At 38.2% G+C, this 12,720-nt stretch overlaps 1 protein-coding gene across 1 annotated transcript; it reads right to left on the reverse strand.

The window, feature by feature from the left end:
• Positions 1–9,859: 9,859 nt before the first annotated feature.
• Positions 9,860–11,782, reverse strand: LOC137721378 (putative LRR receptor-like serine/threonine-protein kinase At3g47570). The gene is made up of 2 exons (XM_068460473.2): positions 10,504–11,782; positions 9,860–10,372 (listed from the first exon to the last, which is right to left on the reverse strand). Exons 1-2 carry the CDS (start codon positions 10,898–10,900, stop codon positions 10,056–10,058), a joined length of 714 nt encoding a protein of 237 aa, XP_068316574.2. The 5' UTR covers positions 10,901–11,782; the 3' UTR covers positions 9,860–10,055.
• Between the last annotated feature and the right edge of the window lie 938 nt (positions 11,783–12,720).

The raw sequence follows: 12,720 nt of genomic DNA on the forward strand, positions 1-12,720 counted from the left end.
CTCGTTGATAAGTATGATTTTTGTTTTTTAATCACTCGATTTCGTCGAGTATTGAAGAAGTTATGAACGTTTAAAGTTTACCCAGTTTCTGGCGAGTTTTCCAGTTTTCCCACAGATCAATCGCCTTTCAAGCTATTTTTTGGCCATCTCTCGCAACCATTGGCCTTCCAAATAGGTATAATCTTATTCTACACTTTCCTATCTTCATTTTTATATTATGGGTCGAATTTGGTTAAGAAACGATTAAGTTACAAAGCTTTGAAAATTATCCAAACTTTCGGCTAAGAGCTCCGGGACACTTAACAGAGTTTTTAATGGAATGACCAAAATAATGGATGGTGGACAATCTCAGGGACCATTTATATTCATTTTCAATCTCAGGGACCAAAGTGATGTGTTATGCAAATCTCATGGACCATTTTGGCTAAAAAGCCTTTTATGAATGAAATATGTTTTATTCTCATTCAAAAAAGATTCAAGAAACTGCACCTAGCACGATAATTTTTATGAAACGTTGTTTGGGCCTAGAATAGTGATCTGGACCAAGTTGTTAGAAGTCGTCCAGAAAGGAGAATGATGTGGGTTTCGACCCAGTAATGCTAGACTAGTACAATGGTCGAGTCCTAGTTGAAGAAGGATTGCTTGAAAGATCAAGATTATGTTTGGATTGGAGTCTGGGTGATCAACGTGAATTATCAAGATTGTTGACTATCATAATTGGTTTTGGGTGAGATTTGAATTGATAACAAAATAAGTCTATTTTCAAAGTCCTAGTTTGAGTTGCGGTGATATAGTTTTGGTGGGAACATGATTTGTGAAGGAGAAGTGTGTAAATAAGAGCACTGGTAACATGAAAATGATCTTCAACTCAACACACAAGTTAACGGTCTACGCGAAGCCATTTCACACATTTTTTAGTGAAAACTAACTTTTTTACTAACCGTCAGCATAAATTTGGACTAGATAGACGGGTTTTGTTTGGCAGCCGAAGGACGACGACCAATTGGATAAACGGGGTTTTCATAAGCAACCAGTGAATGCAATTGACTGGACATACGGGGTTGGAGCTGTAGAGTCAATTTTCCTTAGGAGTCTTTACCGACTAGATAAACAAAAATTCTCATTAATTATGTGGCTGGTTATTTATACCAAGTTTCAGACGGCGAAGTGAGGTGTTGTAGTTGGAAATGTACCCTAAAACCAATCATGAGATAATATTTTACGAAATTTCACATATTAAACTAATCTAAAAGCTAAGGGCAAAGGTTATTATTTAAAGTTATCTCATTAAATGTTATACGCTTAAACCATAAACCCAAGAAATATGTAATTGAGATTACTTTGATTTATGTGATTGAGATTACTTTCTTCGATACGACAAGCAATGTGTTATGAATTTGATTACTATTAAGACAGTACCATATGTATGTAGTGCCATTGCTCTATAAGTTATGAATTTGTCATGTGAATTTGATTACATACACTTTCCTATATCTCTCCTCATGTGTTGATGGAGATGGGAGTATAGGAGTGCTTCTCTCCACCAATCCAGAGTTGGTTTGACCTCGTTCTCTCTTATGCCATATACGGCCGGTCGGACAAATTTTTTATTGTTTTTTATGGATAGTTAGGCACTTATACCCTTTTGCCAAGCGAGAATAACAATAGAGTACTCTAATAATGACTGTCAGATTATCGTCCCAATAGATGGTGGCAAAGAGATAGTGTTAATTATTATTATATAAATACTAAATTATGCGAGATTAACTTTTCAGTGAAAGTCACAATGTGCAAAATGTCCACCGTTAAATCTGAAGGAGCGAAACAACGCTTTCGAAAACCCCCTGCCCCCCTATAAAATGATAAAAATACAGGAAAACTAATAAAAATGGTTTGAAAATTTTGAATTTTAACGATAAAGAAAAAATAAAGGGTAAAGTGAACAGTATCAGGATTGATTTTTTAGTGTAAAAATATGGTTTTTCGTTAAAGTGAACCGACAGCTAAACAGTGGGATAGAAAAGCAAACCCCTAAAAAGGGGCACTATTGTAAACCGCATTTGATTTGATGAACCCTTTTCTTTTTGAAAATTTGTGAGGCTTTTAAATAGTGGGGAAATTAGATTGTTGATTTGGAATCTTGCTTGAACGTGTATTCCAAGCTTGTACGTCTAAGAAACACTAGTAAGCCAATGACAATAGACCGATGCGAAGCTATATGTAAGGAACTTTCCAACACTAGGAGCGACAATTATCAGTACTTGACCCAAGAAAACGAAGTCTAAGTCTACGCCTCTACTTTCTCCATCCCTTAAAACTTGATCCAAAATATTTTGACATTTATTAAGGCAAATTTCCAGTATCTAATTTCAACTTACTTATAGGGTAACGCTACGACAAATTAACTTAATGTGTTGAAGAGTGGTGGCGGTTTTATATGATTATTGTCAAATAAAATATTTTCAACAACATGTTTAAATAGTGTTGGATAACAAAGCACTGCTAGCGCTTATATTAAACATTAGAAATAGTTGTCGGATATATCCGACATTAGTTCACTACTTTTCGATAAGAATAATGAAGCGGACCGTTAACTCGACCAGATTTATTTTTTAAATGCATTAGTTCGAACAATGGCAGTTTTTCGAAGTTTATTGCTTTGGGGATCAATGATCCTCAAAATCTTCCTCAAAATCTTCCTTTGAGGAAGGATTGGCACTTTATTACGGAAGATGAAAAAGAAGCTTTGTGGAGTAGAATAAAGGTATATGTTTTCTTTTTCTTACAAATAGTATAATTAGTAAAACATTGAAAACATAAATAACCAACTTTTTTTTTTTCTAATTTTATATAGGTTACTATTATTTTTCAAGAAGAAGATTTGTATAAAGTGCCCTTGATTGCAATATGACTCTTGCTACTGCGGATCATGCATATAAAAAACATCGGAATAGTTTAAAGGTTAAATATTTTAACAAAGAGTAGGAGAGGAGCGTTTACAAACTCCTCCTAATTATTAGTTTTCTTTAATATTATTAATTCAATTATTAGTTTTGTTGGCAATTATGTCGCTTCTCTTATCCGTCATTGCAGTCATTTTCTGTCAGATTTTACTTAATATCTAACATAAATATGCTTTTCTTGTTTCTTTTAAGAATGCTAGTAATGAGTAGTTTCGTAGTAGTGTGACAAACATGCCAACTGAGGTCTTGGAAACTTAGAGCACAGATATAATTATATTTGGTTTTGTAATTTTCTCACAAAAGTTCAACTAGAATTAATTTGATGCATCCATGCATGCAAAATCTTGTATCGAAGAATGGATACACAGATTGCTATGGTGTACTAGTGCTGCATTACCAATGCCAAGACGGGAAATAAATCTTCTACCTAGTTTTCTTTCCAAACTAACTTTAAAGTTTCAAGTATGGAAAAGTAGATCCCAAGACTTGGACTTGGACTGCATATATAACCTTTTTTTCTCAACTTCATATATAACCTTTTACATTGGTCAAATATTACAGGCTTACCATTACTTTATACTTCAAATGTATGACAAAATCTCTTAACTAATTGAGCTACAAGTCTCTTGCAATTTTACCAAGCACACATGTATTAATTAAGGAATAACATAAATAAATGAATGTGTGCGCACAACAGAAAACATTTCTATTAATCAATTTTGATACTCTATGACTTATTAAACCATGCGATTATTAGCATTATCTAATGGAATGTTTTGGTTACATTGTTTATGATCCTCTTTGTTTATATGATGTTTGATCCTACGACTAATGTGGCAGTCCCATGCTTGATAACTCCTTCGATTGGTGCTCGTCCTCTGAATTTGTTTTCTTTGTTTTTATTTGAACAACATTATAATCTAATCAAGACTACGAATACGAAATGATGCAAACAGTTGTAGAAGAAGGCACACTGCCCTCCAAGTTGTTTTAAGATAGACTTGATGATTACAGAAGTTGAAATAGAGGATAGAAGCTGAGAGGCACATTACCAAGCATTGAACCGCGCCTGCTTAACGAATTAATTTGCTTTCTTGATACTCGAGGGTGAAATAATATATACACACACATTTGAAAGCAATCTCAGCCGTTAATTTGTTTCTCCACTCTGACTCCTATCCATTGGGAAACAAATCCTTTTGAACCATAACTATTCATACACACCCCGAATCTTCAAAGTCTATTATTGTACAGACTTTTTTCTGTGTATTTATGAAATAAAATCAAAGTCTAGCATAACTTTGGGTTTTAGCAAAACCAATTTACTTGACTTATTCCTGTTTTAGTAGTGTTTTACTATGTAGTCTCATATGCAGATGGTGTTTTATCATAATAGTGGAAAGCAATGATGCTTATGCACACTGATGCTAGTTTGATCTTCACCGATACTTCTCCTTCTCTAACAACTAATTATTTAACCTATTAACGCTAAAGCTTCACTAAAAAAACTGTAGTGCCTCATACCAAACCAAACTACAAGGAAAGTCGCTCTTCCTTACAAAACTTGCATAGACTTGAGATTTTGTTCTGTAGAAACTTATGATTCTGTGAGAGAAAAGGTAAAGGTAGAGAGAGAGAGAGAATTCTAGAAAGAGAAGTGTATTGATCTTTAATGAATCAACTTACAGAATACAGTACCATATAAATAGGTACAATTAGCTTAACAGCTAAGTAAAGTAAAACCTTTAATTACATAGGTTCTATTATATTCCTAACACACCCCCTCAAGGTGAAGGGAGGAGATCGAACTGAAAGCTTGGAAGCCAATTCGGCAAATCTATCAGAGGGCAAAGATTTAGTGAAAATATCTGCAATTTGAAGAAGAGAAGCAACATGATGCACACTGACTTTGCCACAGAGAACCTTTTCTCGAATATAGTGATAGTCGATTTCAACATGCTTTGTCCTAGCATGAAAAACAGGATTAAAGGCCAGTGCAATTGCACTTTTATTATCACAGAAAATCGCAGGAGTTTTGAGAAGAGGAAAGGAAAGATCCTGCAATACTTGACAAACCCAACTGAGTTCAGCAGCTGTATGAGCTAGAGACCTGTACTCGGCTTCAGTAGACGATCGAGCAACAGTGCATTGCTTCTTTGCACTCCAGGATATTAGATTCGGTCCAAGAAAAACACAGTAGCCACTTGTAGATCGTCTGTCAACAGGACAGCCAGCCCAGTCAGCATCAGACCACGCAGTGAGGTATTGAGGACCTGGTGTTAGCCAAAGACCGAAATTAAGGGTACCCTTCAAATATCGAAGGATCCGTTTAACTGCCTGTAAGTGAACTGTCTGAGGAGAATGCATGTGTTGACAGACTTGGTTAACCGCAAAGGCCAAATCAGGCCGAGTCCATGTTAGATATTGCAAGGCTCCAACAGTGGAGCGATAAAATGAAGGATCAGAAAGAGGAGAACCAGAGTGATCCAGTTTCGCAGAACCAACAGGAGTGGAGCAAGGCTTGACGCCAATCATATCAGATTTCTTGAGCAAATCAAGAGCATATTTAGACTGATGCAGGAATAAACCTTTGGCAGATCGGTGAACCTCAATACCGAGAAAGTAGTGAATATCACCCAAGTCTTTTACAGGAAACATAGTTTGTAACTGAGTAATAATGGATTGACAAACTGTGGTAGAACTACCAGTGATGATAATATCATCAACATAGACTAGAATGAAAGTAATGGTGGAATCCTTTTTGATAAACAGACTGGAGTCAGAATGTGAAGAGGAGAAACCCAAAGAGAGGATAGCCTTGTGAAAGGCATCATACCAAGCACGAGGCGCCTGTTTTAAACCATAGAGTGACCGTTGGAGTTTGCAGACATGTGAAGGTTTGGACTGATCAACAAAACCAGGAGGCTGGACCATGTAGACATCCTCCTTTAATGTACCATGCAAAAAGGCATTACTCACATCAAGCTGATGAACAAACCAGTCATAGGAAACAGCAAAGGATAAGAGAATTCGGATAGTAGTAGGCTTTGCAACGGGACTGAATGTCTCAGAGAAGTCAAGACCCTCTTGTTGATGGAAACCCTTGGCGACAAGACGAGCCTTATACCGTTCAATAGAGCCATCTGGTTTATGTTTGAGTCGAAAGACCCACTTGCAACCAACCAAGTTCAAATGAGACTGAAACGGAACCAATTCCCAAGTGCCTGTGGATTTCAATGCTTGAAACTCATCCTTCATAGCTTGCATCCAGTGGGGATTCTTTGAAGCTTGTAAAAAGGTGGTAGGTGTGGAAGGAAGACAAGCGATAGAATCAACAGAGGCTGGAAGGGAATGTTTTGTTGCTGTGAAGACCTTGGGTTTATGAATGCCAGCCTTAGCTCTCGTAATCATAGGGTGCGAATTAGGTAGGGCAGGGGCAGGTACAGGAGCAGATGGTACAGGAGCAGGAGCAGTGGTGGACGCAGTACTATCAGGTACATAAGATGCTTGATGTGGTGAGGAACCAGCAGGACTAGCAAGCTGTGAAGTACATGGTGAAGGGCTTGGTGAAGAGGAGACAGGAATAGTGACAGGAATAGGAGAAGAGCTGAGAGGTGAAGTACTCTGGGGTAAAGTAGAGGTAGAGAACAAGCCTTGCTTAAAAGGAAACAGGTGCTCATCAAAAGTAACATGTCGTGAGATATACACTTTGTTAGCCACAGGATCAAAGCAACGATAGCCACAATGATTGAGACTATAGCCGAGGAAAACACACAACTTGCTCTTCGGATCAAGTTTAGTTGACGAATAGGCCTGCAGCCATGGGTAGCACGCACAGCCAAAAGCTTTGAGAGTGTGATACTTAGGAACAGCATGGAAAAGTTTTTCCCAAGGGCTACTAGAAGATGCTTGAGGAGGCAGTCTATTTATAATGTAGACAGCAGTCTGGAAAGCCTCAACCCAGAATTTTGGTGCCATTCCACTCTGAAAGAGAAGGGTCCGACCCATTTCAACAACATGCCTGTGCTTTCTTTCTGCGCAGCCGTTTTGTTCAGGTGTATGCGGACAACTTAACTGATGTGTAATACCCTGTTCATTAAGAAAAGTCTGAAAGTTCTTGCTTAAGAACTCACCCCCTGAATCTGACCTGAGACATTGAATCTTGCAAGAAAAGAAATTTGTAACTTTGAGAACAAAAGTCTTGAAAGTGGAGTAAACATCAGACTTATAAACCATAGGATAAATCCAGCTGTATTTAGTGTAGTCATCAACCAAAATGAGGTAATACTTGAAACCAGTACATGAAAGAGTGGGAGAAGGACCCCAAACATCGGTATGCAGTAAGTGAAAAGGCCTAGTGGAAGTACAAGGCAAAGTAGAAAATGGTAATCTAGATGCCTTCCCCAACTTACAATCAGTACAAATGGACCCTGAATTTACAGAACCAATAACAGGGAGCTGATGTTTATGGACAACATTATGTAAAACGAAGCTCGATGGGTGACCGAGTCTTTTATGCCAGAGATGAACATCTGCCTTAGCTATCATCAATGCCGTAGGCGAGAGAGCAATTCCTGAGGTTTTATTGGATGCAGTCCAGTAGAAAGGATATAAGCCACCTTCACAAAGGCCCTGGAAAAGCATCTTCCCAGTTCTTAGGTCCTTGATATAGAACCCAAAAGGATCAAAAGTCAGAGAAGCCCAATTGTCATAGACAAATTTGTAAACGGATAACAGATTATGGGATGCTTTGGGAACCAACAACACATCATTGAGCTTAAATGTAGCATTGGAAGTACGAATTAAGGCAGATCCAGTATGAGAAATATACAGACCTTTACCATTACCAACAAACAGCTGATCACTGCCATTGTAGGGAATGGCAGAATTAAGAGAGGATGGATCAGGGGTCACATGATGAGAAGCTCCACTATCAGTCAACCAATAGCTCGGTGGAGGAGAAGTCGCAGCCGTCATGCCAACAGGAGGTCCATGATTTGATCGTTGAGATGCAAACTGAAGGAGCTTCTCACAGTTGAGAGCTTCATGACCAAATCGGAGACATAATTGGCACTGAAGAGAGCGGCCAGACAAGGAATTGTTGAAATTCTGACCAGAGAATGTGGATCGGGAATTAGGACCAGGACCAAGAAGACTGCCAGAATTGTTGTTGTAATGACGATTGCCTCCAAAATTACGATTCGAATTGTAGCGATTTTTATTCGGAAATCGACCACGGCCTCTGAAATTGTTGGAACCATAACCACCAGGTTGAGCCGTATAAGCATGAAACGGTGCTGAGGAAGAAGACGGTTCTCTGTTTTTGCGTTTCAGAAGAGAAATCTCTTTACTCAGGAGTAATCCATGCAGCTCATCAGGATTGACAAAGTCAGATCGTGTTTCAATAGAATCAATAAAGGAGTCATACTCAGAGGAGAGACCAGAAAGAATGTAGGCCACAAGATCTGAGTCAGAAATCGGTTCACCAGCCGCGGCAAGTTTATCAGAGATTTCCTTAAGAGAGTTGAGGTAATCAGTCATTGAAGAATCTCCTTTTTGGATAGTCTGAATCTTCGAACGAAGGCTGTGAATGTGAGTACGAGATGCACCAGAGAACCGCCGTTCGAGAGATTGCCAGAGAGATCGAGAATCGTCCATACCAACCGTCAAAGGAAGGAGATCTTCAGATAATGTTGAATTAATCCAAATCATCAGGATTTGATCACGATCGCACCAAGTCTCAAATGCAGGATTAGAAACCTGAGATCCAGACGAATCAAGCACAAATGGAGGAGGACACACATCAGTGCCATTGACAAGCCCTAAAAGCTTGAATCGTTTCAGAACAGGGAGAAAGAGACTACGCCAAGTGATGTAGTTGTGGCGAGTGAGTTTCGTTGCAACCATGCCAGTGATATTCTGAACAGTGATCGAAGAAAGAGACGGATTGGCCGCATTGGGCGCGACAGTAGAACCAGAAGAACCAGCCGGAGAAGAAAGATCCGCAGAATTTGCACCAGTCGCCATCAGAGAAGCAAGATTGGAGAAGAAATTTTAAGAAATTGAAGAAGGTCAGGTAGAGAAGATCTGTTTGGGAGGAGAGAAAGGGGTGAGAAAATTCAAGAAGACGAAAGCGGTGGATCTAGGTCGTTAGACAACGGCTCTGATACCATGTAGAAACTTATGATTCTGTGAGAGAAAAGGTAAAGGTAGAGAGAGAGAGAGAATTCTAGAAAGAGAAGTGTATTGATCTTTAATGAATCAACTTACAGAATACAGTACCATATAAATAGGTACAATTAGCTTAACAGCTAAGTAAAGTAAAACCTTTAATTACATAGGTTCTATTATATTCCTAACACTGATCACTTTCAACAATCTTGGAACACCAAGTACTTGAGCTCTCTTCTTTGTAAAAATTTACTGGGAATTATATTTCGGCTGGTTCGGGTGTTATTTGTAGTTCTCTGCTCAGTGCCTCAACTGATAGGCTAAATCCTCTAATGCCCTCGTTTTGCCCTTACATTAAAAAATAAATATAAAACATTTTGGGCTGTCTGAGGGGGATTGAACCAAAATAAAATAAAAATAAAAGTTACACCAAGTAAGAGTGATGGAAACCTTACCTCATAATCAGTAGAATTTGAAAAGAGGGGGGACATGAATTTAACCCTTCTTGAAAAAAAAAAATGAAAAAAAGGAAGATAGAAGAAGGGGAACATAGAGCCCATCTCTTCTTGAACAAAGCCTAAAAGGTATATATACTTGCAAACCAAGTTTTGAAATACCAAAAACAAGATGTAGGGAAAAAAAATCTTGAAAGAGGGACTAACTCGTAAGTCGAGATGCACACTAATTAAAAAAAAAAAAATCAAAAACCAGGGAAGCTAATAAAATTGGAATGCAAACAACCATGGTTGAGGAAACAATGCACAGTTAATTTGCCTTTCCTATATTGAAAGTTTCTATATAACTATGCTGTGTTTATTGATAAAACAAATACGGAAACTTCTTACATGTAAGGAAAAAATAGTTAAACACGCTATGCGAATATAACAGTATTGTATGCTTCTATTCACCTATGCTATTTTCCTAAAGTTTGTTTCTGATCCGACACATCTTAGTGAAAACTTCACTAATGTCCAACCTTTCTCTGGGTGACTCTGCAGAGCAAGCAACACCAATTGCTAATATTGCAATCATGCTTTCTTCTACTCCTTCATGAGCAAGAAAGGGATCCACAATCTCTACCATTTGCTCCGGAGAAGCTACCTTGACAAAGTTATGAAGGTTTAAAGTTCCTTGAAACATTTCATCCGTTGGTCTTTTTCCTGTAAACATCTCCAACAGCATGATGCCGTAACTGTACACATCACCTCGTGTCGACACTTCATGTCCAATACCATACTCTGCAATATTCATGAATCGAAAAAAAAAATTTCTAATTAAAATTTCTTAAAGCCCAATTTCATTTGTCAATATGATCTACTAATGAGAAAAAAATACTAAATAAAAAGATATTTGAAGAATATATATTCACCTGGAGGAGTATAACCTATTGTCCCTTTTACTCCGACGGAGCTTGAGTAATTACCATGACTACTCTGAGTAGTTTGTCGAATAAACTTTACCAAACCAAAGTCCCCTACATGTCCAACCATATCATCATTGAGAAGAACATTGCTGGGTTTGAGGTCACAGTGGACTATTGGTGTCTCACAATGATGATGCAGATAATCCAACGCCATAGCAACATCAATTGCAATACTCAACCTTTGAGAAAAATTCAAGCTCCTTGGTCTCTCAATGTTTTCACCAATTGCTTCAGTTGGATGCAACCATTCCTCTAAGCTCCCATTAACCATAAACTCATATACCAAGGCCTTGAACTCACAACCACGATAGTCAATCCCTGAACATACAGAGAGTAACTTCATAAGATTACGGTGTCTGATATTTCTCAAAGCTTCACACTCAGCAATGAAACTTTTGGAAGCGCCACGATGAACGAGATTGATTACCTTGATGGCAACTGTTTCACCTTGTTAGAGTACTCCTTTATAAACAGACCCAAAACTTCCCATACCAATCAAGTTGGAAATAGAGAATCCATTTGTTGCATTTAGAAGACTTTGGTAAGATAGCCTGAGAAATTCTTCTGAATCACTTGAAGTGTGCTCCTTTCTTTCTCTCCTTACGCTACAAAGGTACCAAAACATGATGGCAAACGTGATTCCAAGAAGACCAAAAATAAGAGAGATTACCCATTTGACGGTTAGACTCAATCCTCCCTTCTTGGAACGTTGTAATTTGCATTCTGGCAAATGCAAGTCATGTATTCCACCGCAAAGTTTACTATTTCCTTTGACTGATATGGCACTTGCATTACTGAAAATCCCTTTCATTGGTAGCATGCCTACAAAATTATTATAGGAGAGGTCCAAAGATTGCATAAATTCAAACCGCTCCAAGAATTCTGGAATCATGCCTGACAAGTTGTTGTGAGATAGATATAGCCCTATTAAACCTCTTAGTGAACCCAAAGAAGATGGAATATCCCCTTGGATGAAGTTCCCCTCCATGTCTAGAAACTCTAATTTAATACAACTCCCAAGATTTGGAGGAATTTCACCAAAGAACATGTTATTTGAGATATCAAAAGCCTCCAGATTTGGGAAATGTCCTATTTCTTTTGGAAGGAATCCAGTCAAATGGTTTTCAGATAAATCCAATACAGACAATGAAGATGACAGACGACCGATGACTTCAGGGGACATGACACCACTGAAATTGTTAGCACCAAGAGATAACACCCTCAAGTTTTCACACTGTGCCAAAGTACTCAAAGGGATCTTGCCTTGAAGGTAGTTTTCATGTAAATATAATATATTTAATCTACTTTAATTTCCAAAAGAGGATGGTGTTGAGAATCAATGTCAAAATTAGGTATGGTTGAGTGGAAAGTTAGGCAATGTTAGGTATGGTTGAGTGGAAAAAATTAGGTGCAATTAATGGGTTTTGTGGGGTAGTAAATAATCTTAGTTTAATTAAGTGTGTGGTGTAGCTTTCATTTGGTTTGCTATAAATACCCAAGTCCCCAAGCATTGTATATCATCCAAGGAAAAACAAAGCCTAGAGCTAAATAAGAAAAGCTTTGCTAATTAGTTTGTTTTGTGAGCTTTCTTTAAGAGTGTGCTCTATTTTCTTCTTCTTGGGATCATTAGAGTTATCTTGGATACTCTTCTTATTCAACAATTGGTATCAGAGCCAAGTCGGTCAGGGATCGTTCTTGGTAGAGCATTGGTTGTAAAGTCTCTTGAAATTCCGAGTATGCTCTATGGTTGCAGTTTTGACTGATCTTCCACATCAGAAAAGATTTCTTGAGATTATTGCTGGGGTTATCACAAACCTTGAGAGGGAGCTTCTTTGTGTCGAGAGTAGTGTATTACTCTGCACGGTAGTCACTCAAACTTTTTCGGTGTAGTCAAAGTCTTGCCGATACGATGGGTGATCTTCAAGTTGTTGGAGGAATCAAGAAGCTTAACAAACAAAACTATAACACGTGGGCAACGTGTATAGAGTCTTACCTTCAAGGTCAAGACTTGTGGGAGGTTGTCGGTGGTAGTGAAGTTACACAACCGGCAACGGAAGATGCTAACGGCGTCTTGCGGAAGTGGAAAATTAAAGCAGGCAAATCAATGTTTGCCTTAAAGACCACAATAGAAGAAGAAATGTTGGAGCACATTCGGGATGCTAA

Source organism: Pyrus communis, chromosome 2 (genome assembly GCF_041283825.1).
Source record: "Pyrus communis isolate YQ-2024b chromosome 2, ASM4128382v1, whole genome shotgun sequence".
NCBI classification, from domain to species: domain Eukaryota; kingdom Viridiplantae; phylum Streptophyta; class Magnoliopsida; order Rosales; family Rosaceae; genus Pyrus; species Pyrus communis.